We start from the raw sequence: 22,935 nt of genomic DNA, 5'->3' as shown, positions 1-22,935 counted from the left end.
CATACATGTGTTTACTTGTTTTCAGTAAGGTAAAAGCATTTTTAAAGCTACAACAGAGGCTATTTTTTTGTACTGCTTCCAATCTGGCAGGAGCTAGCAAGTACAAGAAGTCTCACAAGACCATCCCAGAAAGAGTTCCAACCCAGTTTCTAAACAGTGTTCTATTTGAAGGTTTTCTATTTTTCTTAACAAAAGTGTAAAAGACAGCTGGAATTAACTTTCTATTACCCATAGATATATTTTTTTCCCAGTATGTGGGTTTATCATATAATTCTTAACTGAAAAAAAAAATCCCTCTTCCTGTGTATTTACAAACATATTCAATTCCATTTTTCAGTAAGTGATAAATTTGCTTACATATACTTCCTATACAGTTTGTGTTACCACTTGTCCTGGTTTCAGCTGGGATAGAGTTAATTTTCTTCCTAGTAGCTGGTATAGTGTTATGTTTTGGATTTAGTACCGGAAGAATGTTGATAACACACTGATGTTTTCAGTTGTTGCTAAGTAGTGTTTAGACCAAGTCAAGGATTTTTCAGCTTCTCATGCCCAGCCGGCAAGAAGGCTGGAGGGGCACAAGAAGTTGGGAGGGGACACAGCCAGGGCAGCTGACCCAAAGTGGCCAAAGGGGTATTCCATACCATGTGACGTCATGCCCAGTATATAAACTGGGGGGAGTGGGGCTGGGGGGATCGCTGCTCAGGAACTAACTGGGCATCGGTCAGTGAGTGGTGAGCAATTGCATTGTGCACTTGTTTTGTATATTCCAATACTTTTATTATTATTATTGTCATTTTATTATTGTTATTATAATCATTATTAGTTTCTTCCTTTCTGTTCTATTAAACTGTTCTTATCTCAACCCACGAGTTTTACCTTTTTCCTTCTGATTCTCTCCCCCATCCCACTGCGGGGGGGACAACGTGAGTGAGTGGCTGTGTGGTGCTTAGTTGCTGGCTTGGGTTAAACCACGACACCACTAGTTTTGCTTCATCCAAATTAAATCAGCCTTTCTAACACCCTAGGAACCTAAGATTTTATAAAATGCAAGTCACTTCATTGTTCTGAAGTGATAGCTGAAAAGAACAGGGTCCTGTCAGGCCACAGGGCAGCAGTGGGAGATCAGATTTCAGTCTGAAATGGAAACCTGAATGTGTTTGTAGGCTCATGAACTTCTGTGAGGATGAACTTTTTATTAGGCATCTGGGTCCAAAAATTGCTATGTATCCCTTCATTTTGAATGCAGAATAATGGATGGTATTGAATACAAAACAAGATGCAGGAGCTGCATTTGTCTCAATCCGTTTTTTTAATAAGATCCCATGATGCAACACTTTATGTGCACCCCTTGAATACCCAAATCTGCTCTTGTTGCATACAAAGAAGCTTGCAATTGGTCAAAAGAAGTATGCTTGCTTTTAATGAACTGTTAAACTGCCTGTGGTCCTCTTCAGATGCAGTGTGGCTGGGCACCAGTTGCCAGTGCTTGACCATAAGGGCATGAAGCAGTTTATAGCATCTTAATACCAAAGAGCAAGCTCCTAATGTGCAAATATCATCTAATACAACTGGAAGGCTTTCTGTTTAACTGCACTTGTTGAAGACAACCGTATTTTTGGCAATGAACAAATCAGAGCCAAAAGATCAACATTTTTGTGAGGTGAAGCTGATTTCTAGAAATACAGTAGATAAGGCATATTTTTTTTTCCAGATTATCTCTATGAAACATTTGTGGGCTTTCACAAACTGCCATGTGTGATTACTGATTATTCTTTTCTAAAGTAGATGGAGATGGCAGAGTTATTTAGCTATCTGTGCTTCACAGAATAGTTTCTGCTTCTCAGTTAGAATTAGCTACTTATCACAGAAACCAGCAAGCAGCCAAAAAGGTCTATTTAAAGTTCTCTAGCACGCATTCCTTCTTCATATACCTGTTACCAACTCTCTGACGTTCCTCAAGATGGAATAGGAAGCAGATCACAGGCAAATTTAATTTTTCTGGCAGCTCTTTCCTGTCTTTGGGAAAGAAGCTATCAGTCATCACAGGGCCAGAAGCAAACATGTCAGACAAGCAAAACGCTGGTGTTTTCCATTATGTGACAGGTGCATATCTCTACAGTGTACACAACTAGGTACGCCAGCTCCATGCTCATACTGGAACAGACATGCAACCATGCAGAAAAGAACAGGGTATACAACCTTCAGGTGCACACACGAGCATTTCACTGAACTGAAAAAAATGGCTTTATATCTCATTAAATAATCCAATTCTTAGAGAAGCTGGCATTTTCTCTCTTCCTGGTACCTCCTAATAAACTTACAATGAAAATCAGTGCTCAGTGTACATACTTAAAATGCTAGTGGCTTAATTAATGTAAAAGTAAAAAGAGAAATAAAATTGCAACCTAAAGACTGTAGGCATATCTTAAAACAATAAAGTCGAGTCTTTAAAATTATGTATGCATTAGCTTTGCACAAAGTCTTTCATTCAGCAAGAAGAACACTTGCTGAAATCTGGGCACACACTATGCTGAATAAAAAAATCTAAACAGGGGCTAGGATTTTTAAAAGTAGCTGCATTCAGCCCTCCATAAGATTTCATTGACTGGGTAGCAGAGTCTGAAAGAAACCTTCCCCCTAGCTTTCATGCACTTTACCAGGCAGGTCACACCTACACATCATGAACAGGCAGAAGCAGAGGGACCTTTTCTCTTCAGTCCAAGGGGGTTTCAGCAAAGCTTTGCAGATGCATTTCACCTCAAAACAACTTGAAAGAACTTGGGAGCCTTACCTCTTTTTCCTCTAGTCATTCACTTCTGGAGAAAAGCAGCTAAACAAGGGAGCAGATGACTACCCCACAAAGAATGCTATGATCTTAAATTATCAAAATGAGCCTGAACAACATCTAAGTGAACAGAGAGCTCAAGACACCTTTTGGCACAAAAGACTGACTACAGTAATCCCTTCTGATTTCTTAGTTAATCTAATGCGGTTTAGATAATTACACTATAGTATAGTTTCATTTCTAAGAAATTCAGTACTTGGCCTGAAAGCTGGTCAGAAATGTTTTGATAAATGTTTCTTTAAATGCAAGTCTGGCATTACAGTTACCAGTCAGTTCAGACATTTTTCACTTTAAGAAAGTGGGAACAGTTTAAAAGTTATGAAATTATGCTCTTTCTATATCAAAACTCCTCTGCTTCCAAAATCCAATTTAAACTCAAAAAGACAGAAAAGGTTCAAACTGGAAAAAAGCTTTCTAAATGCCCACAATATTTTAAATTACCCAGGCTATCATTTTTGTTTCCCTTACTACCTAATAAACTTGTTTCATCATTTTCACTTGTGATTCTAGTGGGAACAGAGGAGCTTTTCCTAAGAAACAACTTTTGGAATGGGTTCCCCCAAAGTGACTTTTGAAAGAAAAGAGGATCTCTATATTTAACCGGTTTCTCACTAGGGGTACCTTTTGCAGTTTACGCAGCCACACTGGAGAAGTATGACTACTGCTCTGTCCTCTTGCACCAGCTCATGGAAAGTTGGGGAGAAAAGAACAGGTTTGTGGGGCTGATGCAACCGTTTTTTGTTCATCCAATGGGTGGACCCAGCAATGTCCACGACCTGCACTGCACTGAATATCTTCACCAGCTAGAGGGAAACACGCTGTCTCAGGAATAAGCAAGGAATGAGGAATTTCCCTTACAGAGGGAAAGGGAGCAGAGGAAGATTGGGCAATAAATTGCAATCCAGTTGTACTCTTGTTCACGTCTTTTTTGCCACTCTGCTTCTACAACAGAACAACAAAGTCCTAATTTCTCCTAAGGATTAGGTCACAAATCCTAGGAAATTATCAAATTTAGAAATAATTTAGCTCATGAAATATTTATGTTTTGAAAAACATGAAATGAGAAAACATTATTAAAAGCTTCCCCTTTCTTACATACAATTTCCAGTGAGAGGGGGGGATATTTCTATCAGACAATCTGGTGAATTTTACTGATTTTCTGTGTTCCAAAACATGCAAAAATTCAAGTACTGATAATTTTGTTAGAAACCTGCAGGTTGTCCCATATTCCAAAGATTATGAAAAAATAGCACAGAAATTGAGTTTTGAACAATGATGAACTGCTGAATGTGGGAAGTATTGCTTCAGCAGTCTTCTAACTTTGTATCCTGTAATAATGAAAATCAGAAACTGTTCCAAATATCCCTCAGATTAATCCTCATGCTATGCACAGTGTTGGCACTAAAGATTCTAGTTCAATCAAGCCAAACATTATTCATAAAATGGAAGAAATACTAACATGATAAATTGTCTTTCTGGACTTTTTCCTGTGATGTGTAGTGCATGGACTACCCGCAGAGCTAGATCTCTGAATATGATCAGGATTAGAAGAGAATGCTTTGAGGTGAAGAAAAGGCTCAGTGCAGTCTGCTTCATTAACACAGCTTGAGGCATCATTAAGATGCTTTGTTTTCTTACAGTCACAGGAATATATTTAACCAAGAATTCATAACATAAACACACACAAAAAAGGCGATTTGTATAAATTTTTTAGAAATGTGGGGGAAGCAAAGGGTCTTTACCTGAATTGTCATTAGTAGTTCTTTTCTTTAAGCTAAAGAACATATCTGACTAGACTGATGGAACTACCTCTCCCACTGAGAACTGAATATCTTTCTCTTGACAACTACAGCAGTAGTTTACAAGTCACATTAATATTGGGATACTCTTAGAATTGTTTCTAGCTTCTTTTAATGTTACTAACAAACAGCTGGGTATAAGCATAAGATCCACATGATCAGTATATCTAGGATGAAAACAGCTGGAATAGTAAGGTCATCAGGATAATAATTTATGGGAAGATTTCTACCATATATTACAACTTGTTTTGCCTGTATTGCAGTTATGAAAAGAGAAATAAAACTTGTCAGCATAATTGGAAATATGTTAAAATTTATCTGCCTTGGTAGATTACACCTTGCAATTGCTTCCGGTGGGAGGAGAAGGAAGAAATCATTCAGTGTTTTCCATGGTCCTTTTTCCTCAGCAGAAAGTGCAACCTCTTTTCTTTCACACGGGAAACAAGTATTCATCTTCTCATTCAAAACAGAGTATTTCCAGGTTAATGTAATAAATGATATCTTTATTATCTGTGAATGAACATGATTCATCCACCTGTCAAAACGGGTAAAAGGATGGACATTTTAAAAGTTCAGTTTATCAAATAGGGACATACTTTAGACAGCCATCTATCCTCAGCTGGTTTTTGTGCAGTCTTCTGCTGTAACTTAATTTTACCCAGATGTTCCTCAAACATCTGTTTTAATCACTCAGCTAAATTCAATCTTTTTTCTGTGGCATTCCAGACTTCATGACATTTCAGCCATCTCTATTCCAGATGATCCCGGTACTTCCAGTGTTTTGCCATGTTCACGTGCATGACATAGATGAAGGCTATATTCACAGAATGCTTTCTCACAGAATTTCACTCCTTTGCCTCTAAAGCACCTCACTGACATTTACGCAAGTGTTAGAAAATTGGCGTTTTATGTTGTAGGGATACATTTTTCATTCAGTTCAATGACACACTGGAATAATTTAACAATCTGTGGTGTGTTCCTTTTGTAAAATAGCAGCTATCAAAACGGGCTTGATCATAAATAGGCAAAATCATGAATTGGCCAAAAAAAAATCACACAGGACTTAAAGTCAATGCTCTTATTGCTCTCTGCAAAACATCTGTAGGAATGACAATCTAAAAATGGTGTGTTTAATAGCACAGGGGTTTTATGTTCTGCTGCTTGAGATTAAGGACAAACAATAAACATGGACTTCCATAAGAGCCACCAAGCTTGGGTTACGCAAGGTTATTTTAACCTTTTGTTAATTGGCCATAGATACATACAATTTTAATTTCTTGAATATTATATAGTACTTTTCTCAATTTTCTATTAGTTTTAAACTTACACATAAACTGAGGTAATATATATGAGTAGAAACAGCATCTGTTATAAAGGACTGTTAAACATGTTACAAATGTCAAGACTATAAATCAACATATTCCCACTTGTCAAGTCTTGTCAAGTTACCTTAACTTTTACCGTGTTTTCTCTTATGGATGTGTCACATCATGCAAATTCAGGCATTTAACTCAGCTGTATTAACCAGCTAGACACCCAATGTTCCTCATATGCACAGTGGAGAGAGAGGTTTCCCATCCTGAGCTTCACAGCAAGAACGTATCAGCAAGATTCACAGTCTGTCTGCAGAGAAGTACTTAAGCTTATTTATATGCCCTTCATCACACATATTTGAAGTTTGACAGACACCAACGCTCAATTTATGCACTTGTGCCAACTGTACAGGCTTATACTCCTCTAGGTTCTACCCAAAATCTCTTAGCGTATTTACACTCTTGGGAATTGACGCCAAGGCCACTAAAAGTAAAGGTAACCTTTCCACGATGATCTATGAGTTTTGGACCTAGACACCTGTTTTTCGCATTAATGGTCCTATTTTTTTTGTTTAACAGTGGAAATATTTTGACAGTGAAATAAAAATAAAAGCTTCTCAATACATTTTCTACTTAATCTGTGTTCATGGAATAGTTAACCTCTGTGTCAAAAAATGCATAATGACTTCTGCTATTGTTGTAAGCACTACTGATGTTTAGGAAAACAGAAGTTCCTTAAAAAATTTTGGAGAAGTTTTAACTACTCTTTATTCAAACAGAAGTGTGTCCAAAGCTAGTAGTTCAATGAATTGCTAGTTGGAAGTACACCTGGCTTGTAATGAATGCTATGTTAGATTTTATTACTGTCAACATTTGAAAAAAGGAACCACTGCTTTTAAATAGTACTTTAAGTTCCCCAGCTTATTGCTCTGTTCTCTCTGAACAAACTCAAGCCATAAAAAAAAATAATTTCAGGATTCTAAAATCAACTGCAAAGTGAGTAAGCACATAACAAAAGTCTGTTTAAGTTAATTTTCTCTTTCATTTCTTTCATCCTCGAAAAAGATCATAACACCGAATTTCAAATAAAGTATGCTATAATGTATTAGTTTGCTCTTAAAATGCTTCTTTTGGTGTTATGCATTAACTGAGAAATCTACAAGCAACTTTGAGTTTTTCCGGCCAATGTACAAATGTATCCACCAAGATATTACATTTTTGTCCTATTCAGGTAAGCAATTTAATTGTATGAATATGTGAACTATTATGATGATATCCATAAGACTCTGTGTGGAAACATGTTTTTATTTGCAGCAAAAAGTAGAAGCACTGTGAAAAGAATTATTTGAATTACAGAGCTACTGTATTAGCATATTAATTTCTTTTTTTCCTCCTGAAAGTCATTACCCGAAGACTAACAAATCATTTAGAAAAAAAGGCAACTAACAAGTGAAATTTAGTGTTAGAAGCCGTGTGATTTAGTATAATGTGTGTGTTCAGTCTTCGGTTTCATAAAAGAAATGCAAAACAGGTGTTCATTAATCTTGTCTTTAAAGGTCAAAACCAAGTCATGCTTTACTACAAGCTAAGGTGACCCAATGGCGTAAATCAAAACTCACTGCAGAGTTGCCAGCCAAATAATATTTTCTGTGTTTCAATACTCAGAAATACATTTCTTTTGTTATAGGTACTTGCTATAAAACTGACTGGCCCAAGTTGTTAAACCAAAAAGTACCACACATTTATACAATGAAGTATTTTTCTGACTTAAGTCTACACATACAAAAAAGTCAGAATTTAAATACAATCCATCTAAACATGCAAGAGGGTAAGAGTGCTCTCTAAACCAGACAGATGCCAAACCTTTGCAATTATAAGTGGACACGTTGACTTTTCCAATTAAATTAAAATGTATATTTTAAAACATTATAAAAAACACCTACTAGAAGAAAAGGGGAATGAGTTTATGTAAAAGACTGATGACTTTAATTTCCTATTTTTAAGATTTTCCAAATCTCGCAGATCTGCAGTTTTTAAGACCGATGCTGATATTATGGCTCTTTCCTACCTAACTTGTCACTTTCATCACTATCAGCTGAGTAAAACCTCACACAGTCGACATTTTCCTCTGCCTTCCCATTAGAACTGAGAGGAGAGTTGACTGTCTGACATGTTTTGTACTGCTCACTATGACTTGGGAGTCATACTTTCACTATGGTATCAGGAAAGACCCATGCCAACTGAACAAGGAATAACAGATATCCAAGTATGCAACATTTAATTTCTCACTAAAAGATCAAGAAAATGTTTTCTTTTTGCTCTGAGATAATAATTAGTGAATTACACTTTATATGATTTTACATACACTTCATTCATTCTTCATTTTTTTTTTTTAAAAGTTATATGTGTCAACCAGAGAGAAAAGTAATTCTTTTCATTCTGCCCAGGCATTCTTCTTCATTATTTTTGACAAATGTAAGTTGATCTTCTTAGACTTTTGAAATGCAACCATTTCTATCAGATCTGTGGATGATAACAAAGATTTATAGTGCTTCCCGTAACAGGCAAGAGCATCACTGAAGGGTAATAATAAACGTTAGAAGAAACCGTCATTTAAGGATATATTGAGAAAATGTCAGTGTTGTTATGCCAGCCACACCACAATCACATTCAGTTTCTTCTGTTAAAATATAGGAAACCTACCTTTTGAATCATATATTTTATCATCTGTGAATTCTGAGAGTTTGTTTGCAATTATCATTCAGAATTACTCATTCGTAAGAGTGAAAGTGTACTGTAGTGCTGTAAATATTGCAAGATGAAAATAGAAAAAGGATAGTATTCGATTTGTAAACTTATCATCACTTACCTTCTCTGCTGATTGGGCTGTACCAAAAAAGATTGGGATAAAAGCTAACCAAATTATGCAGGTTGTGTACATGGTAAATCCAATGGGTTTGGCTTCGTTGAAGGTCTCTGGAACCCCTCTTGTTTTAATAGCATAAACAGTGCATGTGACCATCAAGAGAATACTGTATCCAAGGGAACAAATGAGAGAAAGATCTGAAATGTCACATTTGAGAACTCCCCTGGCATTTTCTGGTTCAAGTGTCCTCTGCTCTCCATAGTCTACGATGGTATGTGGTGGATCGATAGCAAACCAGATGAAGACTCCAATAAGCTGCATGGATATGAGGCTGAAAGTGATCACCAGCTGGGAAGCTGGACTAATAAATTTGGGAGCTGTGACAGACTTTTTACCTTGTTCAAATATTCTGTGAATCCTGTTTGTTTTGGTAAGCAAGGCAGCATAGCTGAAACACATGCCAAGTCCTAAAAAGATCCTTCGAAACGAGCAGACCACTGTATCAGGAGTCGCGATCATTAAAAAAGTAATGGAGTAACAGAGAAAAATCCCAGTCAAGAGCACGTAACTGAGCTCCCGTCCAGAGGCCCTGACGATCGGTGTGTCATTGTACCGGACGAATGTCACAATCACAAAGGTGGTGGCAATTATACCAAGAATAGCTATGAAGACGGGCACAATGGCCCAAGGAGAATGCCACTCCAGTTTGATTATAGGGATAAGCTGGCAATCTGTACGGTTGGCGTTTGGTCTCTTATTAATGGGGCACAGTTCACAGTTGAATTCATCCACCTGGTAATGGTACCCCTCGCAGCGTTCACAGTGCCAGCAGCAGGGCACTCCCTTCACGGTTTTCTTTCTTTCCCCAGCTTTACAGGGCAGGCTGCAGACAGATGCTGGATGAGTGTGTTCCCTGTTAGCCCACTGCATGTCTTCTACCTGTGGGTATAAAAAATTAATGAGCCTTCTATTTTCCCCTATTTATAATACCCTAATCCTGGCCACAGGTTTGTCATAAATCACTACATGCTGACACTACAAATACAGTTTACCATAATAAGAAACCTGTTTCTTTCCCTTGTATTGACTTTATAAAAGTGTTAAATGATTGTGTCCAATAAATCATTCATGCCACAGGCTTGATGAGTGTCATTAGTTTCTATTTACCTCTTTACTGCTGACCAAATTGACATCTGTAAAGATATTTATTGACTACAGGCTAGTTTAAAAGCAAAAAGCCCTCTACACAGTGCTTTAAAAGTTAATTACATGCAAATACAAATACCAGTAGTTCTCAAACATTTAATTACAAAATAAGGCTATGTGAGTTTCAGACAAGTTTCTGGTACAGTAAAGAAATAGATTAAAATCTCCCTGCATCAGCTCTGGCAGAACAAAGCGTGCCAGAAAAAAAAGATCTGTGATGCCACCTCTTCCATGAATGTGGATATTTTATACCTTTCCACTTTCTAAGTCTTGACATGCACAAGAGTGTTTTGTTTACACTTCTAGAAGATAAAAATGAGTATATACTGCTTTCTGAATAATAATGGGAAAAGATGTCATGGCTACTACTTTGGTCCTCCTGATTTAAGAAGTCCAAGGATCTTTTTGTAGTACAGAACAGATGCACACAATGCAGTCTTGCTTTGGAAATCCCAGATTTATCCATGGCAGCGCATTAACAAAATATACTTTTTTTCATCCACTTATCTATTCTTCCCGCATGCCCTCCAAATAAAATCTGAATTGGAAACTCATGGATTTAAAGCATTTCCTGCTTAAAATTATGACTCAGTTTGGTGCCAGCTCTCCTTAGCCCACCCTTAGTAAAACCGTGTTCTCCCAGAGGTCACGCTGAGGGAACTAGAGCAGTGCGTGGAGCAAAGAGCTACTTGTGGGCACCAGAATCACTCTGTGTTGCTCCCATGCTCCACCTTTCATTCCTTTGTTAGGTGGTAAGCACTCAAGGACAAAGGACTTGCCTTGTTCTTGCCTATTAAGTACTTAGCACTTTTGATTCATTTGGAGGCTTTATTTATAAGTGCAACAGCAGTAACAAAACTTCACGTCAGGAATGTTTTCAGTTCCTTCTGGAGGAGGACAGAATGAGGACAGCTTATCAAGAGGGATAATTTTGTCCTTAACAGTTTATTTTTCCAGCAATTTTTCAACAGATTTGAGAGAAAATCACAATGTAACATTGCCGGCCTCATTTGCCCTCCTCAGAGAGCTGGAGCACCGGTTACAGCACCGCGCAGGGTGAATAAAGCAGCAACAAGCAGCCATGCTCTTTGTCTCCTCTGTCCACTCTTCTGCACAGTGTAGGACTTTGATGTTATTCACCACTCAAAGGGGCAAACGAGAGACCACACAATAACAAGGAGACAAGAAACTCGCTCATACAACCAGCTCTCTGAATCCCCAGAGTCACTCAAGGACTTCAGTGGCGTTAGGATCGGTCCTGAACCTACAGAAGTTAACTGTAGTTTATATCAAGGACTGTGATAATTACACAAAATGCAGCATCTGGTGACTATCTAAAAGGAAATAATTTAAGTAATTAGCTTCCTAAAAACCAGAAGAATAACCCAGTTGCATGAAACAGCTTTAACAGAGCCCTAGCAGAGCACTTGACACTCTAAGAAAATATTCACCTCTATTATCTCCTGGTTTTAATCACTGAAATTCTCAAAGTCTGCATAACCCCTACTGTTTCATCTACTAGGCAAGAGAGAAAACATGTTATGATGAAACCAGTGTGATAGCAAAGACGCATTCTCCTTCACAGTGTTGTTAGGAGAATAAATACATCAAAGCCTGTGATTTAGTCAGATACTATGATAATGGGGGCAACAGGAGGCCATGGTCATTAATCCAGATCTGTGGATAAATTTGGGATGACTCAAGAAAGAACAGTATTGCATATTTGCCAGATTATAGCACACAATACAGAATCACCAAGAGAGTACACAACACCTCATCCAGCATAAACTTAGAATGGCATGGACAGGCAATATCTAATTTGGCAGAAAGCCTGACAGGATAAAGCTAAGGTGTCCATTTTTTTTTTAACTCATTTGAACTAGCACAGTGAGTTTATACCAGATCAGCATTTAATACCATAAGGCTACCGTGTTTCTTAGCTGCCATTAAGCATCCTAAAGTCACATTTACTGTATTGTGAATCCACAACTTAGGTACACAGAATTCCTTTGTGTCTTTCAGAGTTTCTACCTTAATAAAAGCAAAAAGAAAAAAATATCCTTTTATTGTACAGCTACTTACGAATTTGTATACTTTTGTCTTGATGGTGCTTTAATTGACTAAAAACATGCTTAAAAACTCTTCCTGGCTGGCAAGACATTAGAGTGGCTCGGGTTACACATCCCAGTGGCAACAACTGATAATAAATTCCTATTTCTGAGGGTCACTGGTAAATATTCGTACTATGTCTGACACATAAACTACACAAGATATAATTTCCATCATGGCAATACAGGGTTATGAATGTTGGAGAACTCGTTGGCTAAACAAACTTGAGGGTTTTTTTTTAATGAATTATGAATATAAACACTATTAGCTGTTAGCGATGGAATGATTTGAACAAGAATGGACTCTTAAAGCATAAAAAAATTCTAAATCAGTGTAGAGAATAACCAGAATGAATGGCTGTTAAAGGTGCATTTTACAAGGTATACAAGTTATATCTTACCATCTGTCTTGTCTGGATTACTTTTTTTACACAAAACACACAGTTACATTTAGGTCGACCTACATTTCTGAAAAAGCTTTTAACGAAAATGTTATGAATTCTTGCTCATGAGTTTTTAATTTCATTTTCTATCCAACAGGAAAGAGAAGATATATTCCCAGGAAACACTGGCCAGTGTTTGAAATTGGAGAGCCCCTTTAAGATGCTTGCAGATCTTAGAAAATTCTGGCATTGTAGGATTTTAACTCTGGAAGTGGGTGCAAAGATGGGATTCTTCCGTAAACCCAGCCATCCTGACAACTCAGTTTATAGCTACATTAACAAGCAACGTGGAATAGTCAGAGCCAATCTGTGGAGCAAAGGTGTTGGCTCTGAGGACTTGATGTTCACATTGGTCAGTATTTGAAATTAGAGTCTGGACAGGAAGGTTATATTGAACTAATTCTAACGTAGTTCAGTGGACTGAACACACAATAATGATTAAAGACTAGATGTCCTTCTGGAAAGCATCTTCTGTTTTCATTTCAGCCAAAAGCAATCCAGTTCACATAGCCTGAGACCCACTCCACAATGAGCAAGTGCGCTAAGTGGGAATAATTAGCAGATTCATTTCAAAAGCAGACTCTTGACTGAAACCAAAATGCTAATGTGTGTACACCCTCAGACTGATGCTTAGATGCTACTGTAATAGAAGCAGAGTAAAGGGCAGGGGAAACTATACCTCAGAGCGAGCACTGCTTGCTTTTATTACATCTGAACAGGTCTGCTAAGGGTTTCTGTATCTGCAGCAATTAAAGACTGAAAAGTCATGCTACTTCTGGTCATTTTGTTCATTCCCAGCTATCCACAACCTGCAGCAGTCTTTGCCTGTAATGTACTTTTGAGTTATTATTTTGCATGATATAAATGTAATAAGGAAATCCAGTATAAGACATAATTACATCCATGGTCTTTAAGCTCTATCAGGTTTTTTCAGTCACTGAATGTATATACCAAAGGACCCAGCTTCTTGAACCTGTGCATAAGATTCACCCATGTGTTTATTTTTCTATCCTGAAGTTATAGTACAATTGATCACACTTCTTCTCTGAGATTAACTTTAGAAAAAAGGAAAACAAAGGAGGATCATTTAGGAACAGAGACCGAGGGACATTGTATAATTTTCAGAACTGCTGAAAACCTGTAAAAGTCATAAACTTTAAAGGGAGTTGCTGGTTCCTCAGCCTTTTTTGAAAATCATAGTTTTTTACGTAGACATAAACACTTAGCAGTGGAACTTTCAAAAGTACCAAGGGGAACTTGTTCAATCCAGCTAATTAATTTAAATGGGAGCTAAGTGCCTTATCTGTTTAAGTGCTTTTGAAAATCCCACTATGCTTCCATCTGCAGTTTTCACGATCTCAATACTTTTGAAAACCTGCCCCAAAGTGATCTAGAAGTTCAAACGTTAAAAAAATAACTTCAGGGGAGCTTAACTTTAGGTGCACAGTTTTAAACAAAATTCGCATGAGGGAAAGAAACCGACAAGCCAAAGACAGACAAAAGACACACACAAAAGAAGGAGGGAGGGGTGTGACATTGAAAAAGAATGAAAAAGTTCTGCATCTCTTCAGCCTTTACTGATCAAAATAACCGCGTCTGCAGCACTCTTTATACTGCTCAGACCCTGCTACGGCTGAGGGAGTCTCAGATTATTAAGTAGCCTTAGGTAAACATAGTTTCTAGAAGACTTATTTTGTCACCTTCATTTTCATGTGACATCTTCTAGTAGCTGCTCTTCACTACAGTATGATACATGACAAGGCAAAGTTCATTGCTAAGTGCATCTGAATTCATCATCTAGGTCAGATGGACTGGAATAGCCTAGCTCTTGTATCTATTATTAATAATAGTTTAAACATTATTATTAATTTTATTTGAGTATCTTCTCTGAATTTGGAAAGTGTCTGATAGATTGATGTGCTATCATCAAGTACCTCACATTTCCCTAAGATGAGTTTCCATTTTCTACTATTCCAATACTTACCAGAGTGAAAACATCAGAAAGAGTATGACAGCACATCTGTAAGACACGTACTCATTTTCTATGAAATGCATCATGATACAAAAAGAGAATGGCTTCATTGCTATTTAAATAGACATAATAATCATCTCTATAAGAGATATCTGCCTGATGGAGCTGCAATTTGCTTTACTTTGCAGCACGAAGACTCACAGTTCACTAAACCATTAAAATAGGCAAAATGCCATTTCATATCAAAACCAAGTAAACACCTCTATCCTTCATGAACATTACAAATGTAGTTTCCTCTAATATCTAATACTAAAGCTAAAAATTAATGATGTGAGAACTGTGCTAAAACAAGATGAGATTTACATGACACAGTACAAGTAGTACGTTCACATTCACGGCACTGATGTTCTTCCAATCATCAAGCAACTCATCCATTTAGCCATGACCTCAGCAACCAGAGGAGACTGATCAAAAATGCTGTTAATAGGTCACGTATAATTTCTGAACAATTTATGTGTACAAACCCGCTCTGTTTTCCATTCTTAATGATCATGGAAAAATCTATCACTTACATAATTCAGCAACCAGTGACAATATAAAGGCACTTGGACAACCTTCAGAGAGTTTATATCAAGGACATTGGTGGATAATATTTTAATGTTTCTGATTATGTTATATTGTCATTTGCAGGAATTTTCATTTTTGAAATCTTTTCTCAGAGCTAGATATTTATTAAAAATTGTGAAACATATGTGTTTAAGGATATTACTGTAATGAATGGAATTATACAAGTTCTGGACAGAGGAATGCAAGTAGTGCATTCCACCGGAGTTGTCGGAGCAGGCAAATATCTTTTTTTTTGTAGTCAGTTAGCCAAGACTTTCAGAAGCATCAAGGCTCTCACATATAAATTCATACAGCTTTTAATAGATATCCAGATTCTTAGTTATAAAAATGACAAAGAACTGAAATATCACCTCCAGCTGTCATTAAGAGTTGTTCTTATTTTTGTCTCTAGTTCCTAGAAGTATTTATCTTCTGACAAAAATGTTCATCAGATAAGCATAGCAAGTGAGTGAATTAAGGTAATTTAGTCTAATATTTAGCTTTTTAAATTGTCTAATGCATCTATTCTCACAGTAAAAGTTCAAGTCTCTAATGTACCTTGTCCAATCAAGTAATCTCAACCATCAAAAACCAAAATTAAACTGAAACTGGTTCAACCAAAGTGAATTCATTATGAGTCTAAATATAATGATCGTTGCATTCAGTCTGCCAGACAGACTTTATCCCTCTAGAGAAAAGCTGGACTAAACTTACAAATATTTAAGCAGGTATGGACTGAAGAAAAATAAGTCAAGGACAAAAAATACAGTTTTAAATTAAAATACAAAACAAAGCCTAGAATGAATCCAAATTGTCAATGACAGTATAAAATCACTATCATTACCAAGTTTGCCATAATTGCTGTAAATTATTTACCTCATTCACTACACACAGACGTTTTCCTAACAACTGAGATGTCATTTTCTGGAATTTTAGGCACAGACATTCCTAGAGGTTTGCAAAGAACATGGGATCATATCTTTGGTTTTACCACATACTGGTTGAAAATTAATATCAGTTCGAAGAGGAGTCTGAGAAGCTTGATCAGATGCAATGACCATTAAAGGACCAGTCTGAAATACTACAAGGAAAATGGTTCATTCTCTTTTTCTTTAGGAACAGAAGCACAGGTTGTTGTTACAACTCAGATGGAAGCTGATTTCTCCTAACTGTGAATCCACCTGCCCAAAGTTCCTCCTAGGCACACCACTTACCATCTCTATCTCACAGCTTCCCTAAAGGAAAAACAAAGACAGTTAAATTTACTGTCATTTAAATTTTAATACCTATTTACATGCATGTATGTATAATTATATATATGCACGTATAATTATATATATGCACGTATGATTTAAAATTACCTAGACTACAGGAAGGAAGGTGATAATTATATTATTTGAAAGCAGTGCTACAGAACAGTTAAACAACTTTGGTCTCTAAGCTTAGAGTTAGCCTATATGGCTCTGATACAGTGTGACTTTCTCGGTGACCTTAGGCAAATTATTTAACCTGCTTGAGTCTCAACTTTGCAGTTGGCTGGAGGGAAGCTGTCATGCAGGCAGGAGCAGTGGAAACACTTAAGTTTAAAATGGGGGTAAGAAGTTTAAGGAGTGATACAACTGATCTCCATCTCTCAGGTCTAGAAGGTTTTTTGCCCAGCAAGTACTTATATTTTAGGAAGCTTGATTAAAACAATTTTTACTTTTAAAACTCAGCAATATTTTTTTCAAAGAATTAATACCAGAAACATCACAACAATTCTGTGCTTCCTCAGCATGTCAAAATCTTTCTTGTCACCTCCAGTTTCTCAGAACTACAATATTGTCAATCTCTGGAATTACTAAAGCTAGGAGAATGTACTTTTAATGTTCTGGTCATATTAACAAGTCATTCTCAGCTAGGGCAAGACAGCTGAAGGGAAGGATGCTCTGAGGTAACACACACAAACAGAAAAGAGGGGTGTAAACAAATATAAAGCTTCTTATGCTCATAAACAGAAAAGGTTAAATACTAGCCTTGCTTTATCAATAGAAGTATGTTATTTAGTGTGCTGAGACTGTAATTTTACCTCAAAGAAACTAGCCTCGCTAGTTAAGTCATAAAATTCACGACTGCTGAATACTTACATAGAGGAGCATACCATGGAAACCTTAAAACAGGGAATAATTGTACCACTGTATCATAATCTACAGAGACTGTTTATTAGTGCTATACAGACTTTAAACCCCAGTCTTAAAATGCTAGCCTTTGAGTGGTTTGGGACCTGTTTATTTTACTTTTTTTTTACTTTTACTTTTCTCTACCTGTGGTTTGATTGGTACTGATGGGCTACAGAAGTGCTTACCCTAACAGGCTCTTGGTACAAGGGTAGGAGGAACTGCAATATATTCCCTTCTTCAATTTGCCAAACACCAAATTTACTAATCTGCATGGAATACCTGGAAAACAAGTTTTATTTTCAGAGGCCTTGGGGAGTAGACTAGCACAAAGTGCAGTGATTAGCAGGTCATCAAGTAAACAGCCACTGTTACTACACTGTATAACTATCAGATGGAATTTTACAGCAATCTAGTAGGCACTTCAATATAAGCAAGATTTTTTTTTTCTTTCTTGGAAACATGAATCACAATTAATTTTTAAGCACCTGTTCCTGGAGATAATCTTTTTATTTACAAATGAGGCCAAAGAACCAAAAAAACCACCCCCAAAATCCAAACAAACAAAAAAGCCCCACCACAATTATTTCCCTAAGAGTTTTATGACACAGAAATATCCTATTCAAGATGACATCAGCAGACTTCAGATTTTTTGGAAGTGCCTTGCATGGTCTATTGTCTATATTTTGAAAATATGTAATTACTATCAATGGATCAGACTGCAAATCAGGTTTCCAAAGTTATTCTTTACGCAGAGCATTTTCACATTGACAATCTCTATCACATATACTTACCTAGAGGTCCTCACTGCCCTTACATGCACCTGACATGCACTGGGAGAGGTTTTAATGAGCTTTTTTATATATATAACTTCTGATGTACACACAAGGATTGAAGTCATCATACACTACCAAAAGCAGACTGTGCCATAACTTTGCTTATAATTAAGCACGTTAAAAAACCCTCAAATTAAAAAAAACCAAACTTGTCAGATTTCAATTTTTTTTTGAAAATGCTGTTTTGAGAGGAAACCTTCCACCATTGCCCCTTTTTGTCAAGTGATAGGTTTTGATTAGCTCTAGTACTAAGGCCATTTGAACCACAAGGCTTGGGAGTACATTTTTCTTCCTGCAGTTGATAATGCAGAAATAGCCTGCAAGCACACTTAAAAAAATTTAGTGCTTTGAGAAAAGAAAAGGAGCCTAGTTCCAGCAAAGGGTTTTTTAACATCACTTTCATTGTGCCGTTTCTCAGCTCTGCCCAAGGTCCATACGATCACTAATTTAATGGACTAGTTGCATTTCTTGATGAAGCTTTTAATAGCCATAACAAACATGCTCCCTCCCAAATCTGTTGTTTTATTTACAGTTACCTAAGTTAAATTTTGAGTTGGCCTGTCCTAAGTCTGGTGCTCCATAGCTACTATATTTCCCTCCAATCTGTGTCAGACGCCTTTCCTTCCTAATGGTGCTCAGACTCTCGCCCACTTCACAGCTCAGAGTAACCAGAAGAAACACAAGGGGTTAAGCACAGCTGCCATTTGACTTTAATGGAATTTTATTTAGATTTTTTTTCTTTAATTTGAAGACTAATTCATTTAATAAATCCCATTGTTTAATGAAAAAATAGTCACCATTACATGCTTTTAATCATTCTATTGGTTTAAAGGTGAATTTCTTTATCAAAACAAGAAGCTGCTGGCCCCAAACACCTTCATGATGCCCTGCAAAAAAATGTACTGGGCTAGACCTTCAGCAGATTTAGATCAGTCCACTAACTTCAGTAGAGTTATGTTAACAAGGTCACGACCCATACACATACTCAACATTACTTAAGAAGATGACCTGTCACCCTTTTTGTTATCTTTAATATTTCATTATTTTAAAACTAGAAATTAGCCAATCAGAAAAAGCCTCAGTTCAGTATGAAAAAAAAGATATTGATGGGTTTGTTTTAGTTTTAATCCTGGCTCATTATTTCTAAATAGTTTAATCTATTTTGCATTTCTTGATCAGTACAAAAGATGCTGTGCATATGAAACTGAAGAATGGATGCCTCTAAATTCCAACCTGCACAACCTTTCCTACAAAATAATACCAATACACAAATAATATATTCTTTTTACTCCCACACTGCTCACAGACCAAGAATTCAATTGCACTAAGGGATATACAAATCTGCAAGAAAAAATGATGGTCTCGATCCTAAAGAATTCACAGTCAAACCATAAGATAAAGGAGAGCATAGTATCAGCATAATACAGAAAAGGACATCCTAAATACAGTAAGGCAACACTGGTCAGCATGATAGTCAGCAGCCATAGCATACCTCCAAATAGATGCTTTATAAGGAAATTGTAGCAAAAAGGTTTTTAATGAGGGAACTGAAAGAAGAGAGCAGGGGAATTTTGCATCCATCTCTTGAGCTTTCCATCCAAGCGTAAGCGGCAGCAAGACAGAAAGCACAAAGGCAATAACTTCATCACAGACCTCTCAAAGAGTAACAGAAAACAGAACTGGAATATCTTGTGATCCTGTGCTTCTTGCTTTCTAAACAGTGTTTCAGCAAAGTGAAGCTCTTGGAATTTTGAGCAAAGCTGCCTTCTCCTCAGCAACCTTGTGCCTTAATTGACTGTGACAGAGGAACAGACAAGCTCGGTTGAAATGTAGGGATCAAGTTTATTTCCTTGTCTCAAGAAAAGAGGCACTATACCTAAACCGTTCCTGACATATTTGTCCAACCTGTTTTTAGGAAAAAAAGCAGTTAATATGTGTAGTATATTCTATCCTGAAGTACTGCAAAATCCTAAACACTGAGACATATGTTTTGACATTACTGTAAGGTGGTTTTCCATTATAATAGCTCATATCTTCTTCGCAAGCTCCTCTTAGTGAACAGGCAGATCTTTCCATTATAATAATTTTCAATTTTCAGCACTACATAAACAAAAGAAAATCACATTGGCCCTTTAAACACAGTTCCAGCCAGGTAAGAAAATCACATATAAAAAGTCTGAAAGTCTAAGCTGGTTCAGAACTGTCAGAAAACAGACTGTGTTTTATACGAGATTTTCAGCAGCAGGGGAAGAGCAATCTCTGCCAAGTCTATACTGCTGCTTAGAATGAAGAGTCAATAATTAAATTGAAAATTTAGCGGAGAGAGTGATCTGGCAGGCACAAAACAAGCATGTGGAAGAAGCTTAAGCTAGAGAAAATGCCACACAGCACATTTAGTCAGAAAAAAAAGGAAAAAAAAAATCCTTGTTACTAAGGAAAGAAAGATGAACACATTCAAAATGAGAGTACTTCAGGAAGACAGGGGTTTTCATATGGACTGAACATATTGAGATTTATTCTACAATACTTAAAGAACTGACTTGGAAGACAGAAAGCTCTTGAGACTTTATGGCAAAGTATGGAGAACTTGCAGATGGGAAACCTAGTGCTTATGCTCAGAAAAGAGGGGAAAAGCAGAAGCCAGGGAATTATCAAACATTCAGTTTAACTTGAATTCTCAGAAAAATCCTGAGAGAAATAAACACACACATTTCAAAAACACAGAGAAAACAAACAAGACAAATAACAGCCAAAAGGGATCTGTCAACAATGAGCTGTCACATTTCCTTCAGTGAGAGGGTAACAGGCATCGCAGATGAGAGGCAAGCAGCTAGGTGTCATTTATCTCAACATTAGAAAGATTTTTGACACCATCTCAAATTACACTCTCAGTCATAAGCAACCTATTGAAACAGATCTAGCCCCTAAGGGCTAGGTGCAAATTATATCAGAAAGCTGTGGGAAGATAAAATTTGCCATTGATTCACTGTCAGGATGGAAGATGGTACAGGGTGGGGCCTGGAAAGGTCTATACTTAGTCTGCTATTATTCAATACTTGTAATAAGCACTCAATGCAGTTTGGATGATAAAATAGAGTATATGGTGATCAAATTTGGGCAATAACACTGGAAAAGGTTGAAGCTATGCTGAAGGTCAGGACACTTATTCCAAATGATACTGCAGAGAGTCTGAAAAAAAGGAGCATGCAGTTTAACAGAGACAACTAACAGGTAGCACATGATGGGTCAGGAAGGACAAAGAGAGAGCAGCTCTTCAGAATAAAGAGATCGCAGGGCTCTAGTGGATTATAATATGTTGAACCAATGTCATACTGTTGCAAAAGGGGCAAATGCCATCCTGAGAAACACAGACAGAGAAAATAATCTTTCCCCTCTACTCTGCACTCATGAATACATGAAATGATGTTTCTCCTGTACTCTGCACTAGTGAGAGTTCAGCCAGAGCACTTTGTGAAGGCTGGATCTTTGGGTTTCAGTTTGAAGGGGAATCAAACGGGAAGTCCAGAGGAAATCAGCAAAGATCAAAAGTGTGTCTAGAAAACATGATCTATGTGACTAAATTGAACAAATTCAGGTTGTATAGCCTGAAGAAATAACACAGCCTAGGGGGTGAAACAACAGTCTTTGAATACATGAAAAAGATGAGGGTGTGCTTGGTGTATACTGAATAAAATAAGAAATAACGGGCTTAAATTACAGCAATGAAGAGTAAAGTCAGGTATTTATAAGACACTTCAGAGTGATAAGGGTAGTTAAAAATGGAAGAGAATGCCTTCAGAGGCTGTAAAGTCTTCATGCTTGGAGTAACATAAGTATAGAAGATGCTAACTTTATGCAAGGGCTAAATAGTGTCTTGAGATCCCTTTTGCTGTCTTCTATAGTGCTAGGGCAGATTTCAGGTACTAAAGATTCTGAGCACAAAGAAAAAAACTAAGATCATAACTAGGCCAGGTAAATAGAAAAATTTCAATGTATTCTCATGACAGCTAAATTCTTTAGACCGCCTTTTGTGGTTTTACAGAATACCTATTTAAGAAACCAATTTTTTGTTATTTATAGGAATAAAGTAAATAAGAAATGCTGATGATTGTACTTTTCCTACTTCTTGGCTAATTAATGATGCATTTTAAATATTTTTTATGGGCAGAGCTGCTGTATTGCTTTTGGTTACAGGGAAAATGCTTCTCTGAAAAATGGTAGAAAAAGAAGGTCTAAGTAAAAGAAATCACCACTGTCACAATAGTAAACTGTTTTCCACATAGACATAAAGCAACATAAATCATTTTGGGAAGTATTAAGCAGCTCTCATGTAAAAAAAGTCCAGCCTGGAGTCCTATATGTGAATGGAAAGTTCTCCAAGTATTCATAGAAAAGTTGTCCTTACCTACTAATGTGATGCAGAACCTGAAGCAAAAGAAGATCCTAAATAAGTAACCAAGTTTATAAACTAATAAATCTGTCATGGTGTTCTTGTAGAGCTCTTGCTAGATACATACACAGTCTTGCATTCACTCGGGAAACTTAGAGTGTAGGAGTCCAGTTGCTTGTATCCCTCCCAGCATTTGCTCAAGGCATAGAGGAAATCTACCTACCAGCAAATCAAACAAAACAAACAAAGAAAAGCCAGAAAACTTAAGAAATGATGGCTGAAGGAGATCTTGGGAGTACTCCCCTGGCCCCACCTCTGATTCAACTCTGCAAAATCAATCTGTGCTGCTCACCTGCTCCAACCAGCCCATAGCACTGGAGACTGCCCAGCCTCCC

General features: G+C 37.0%; 1 protein-coding gene across 5 annotated transcripts in view; it reads right to left on the bottom strand.

The window, feature by feature from the left end:
- The window catches only part of GRM8 (glutamate metabotropic receptor 8), a 358,114-nt gene that overhangs the window by 40,497 nt on the left and 294,682 nt on the right, over nt 1–22,935 (bottom strand). For all 5 annotated transcript variants that reach the window (XM_069801987.1, XM_069801982.1, XM_069801985.1 and 2 more), the window contains one exon: nt 8,827–9,762. In XM_069801987.1, coding sequence (XP_069658088.1) covers nt 8,827–9,762 — 936 coding nt within the window. The remainder of the gene's footprint in view (nt 1–8,826; nt 9,763–22,935) is intronic.

The sequence above is a fragment of the Haliaeetus albicilla genome, chromosome 14 (genome assembly GCF_947461875.1).
Source record: "Haliaeetus albicilla chromosome 14, bHalAlb1.1, whole genome shotgun sequence".
Lineage (NCBI taxonomy): Eukaryota > Metazoa > Chordata > Aves > Accipitriformes > Accipitridae > Haliaeetus > Haliaeetus albicilla.
The sequence above is the reverse complement of the archived record's forward strand: the minus strand, read 5'-3'. Positions and strand labels throughout refer to the sequence as shown.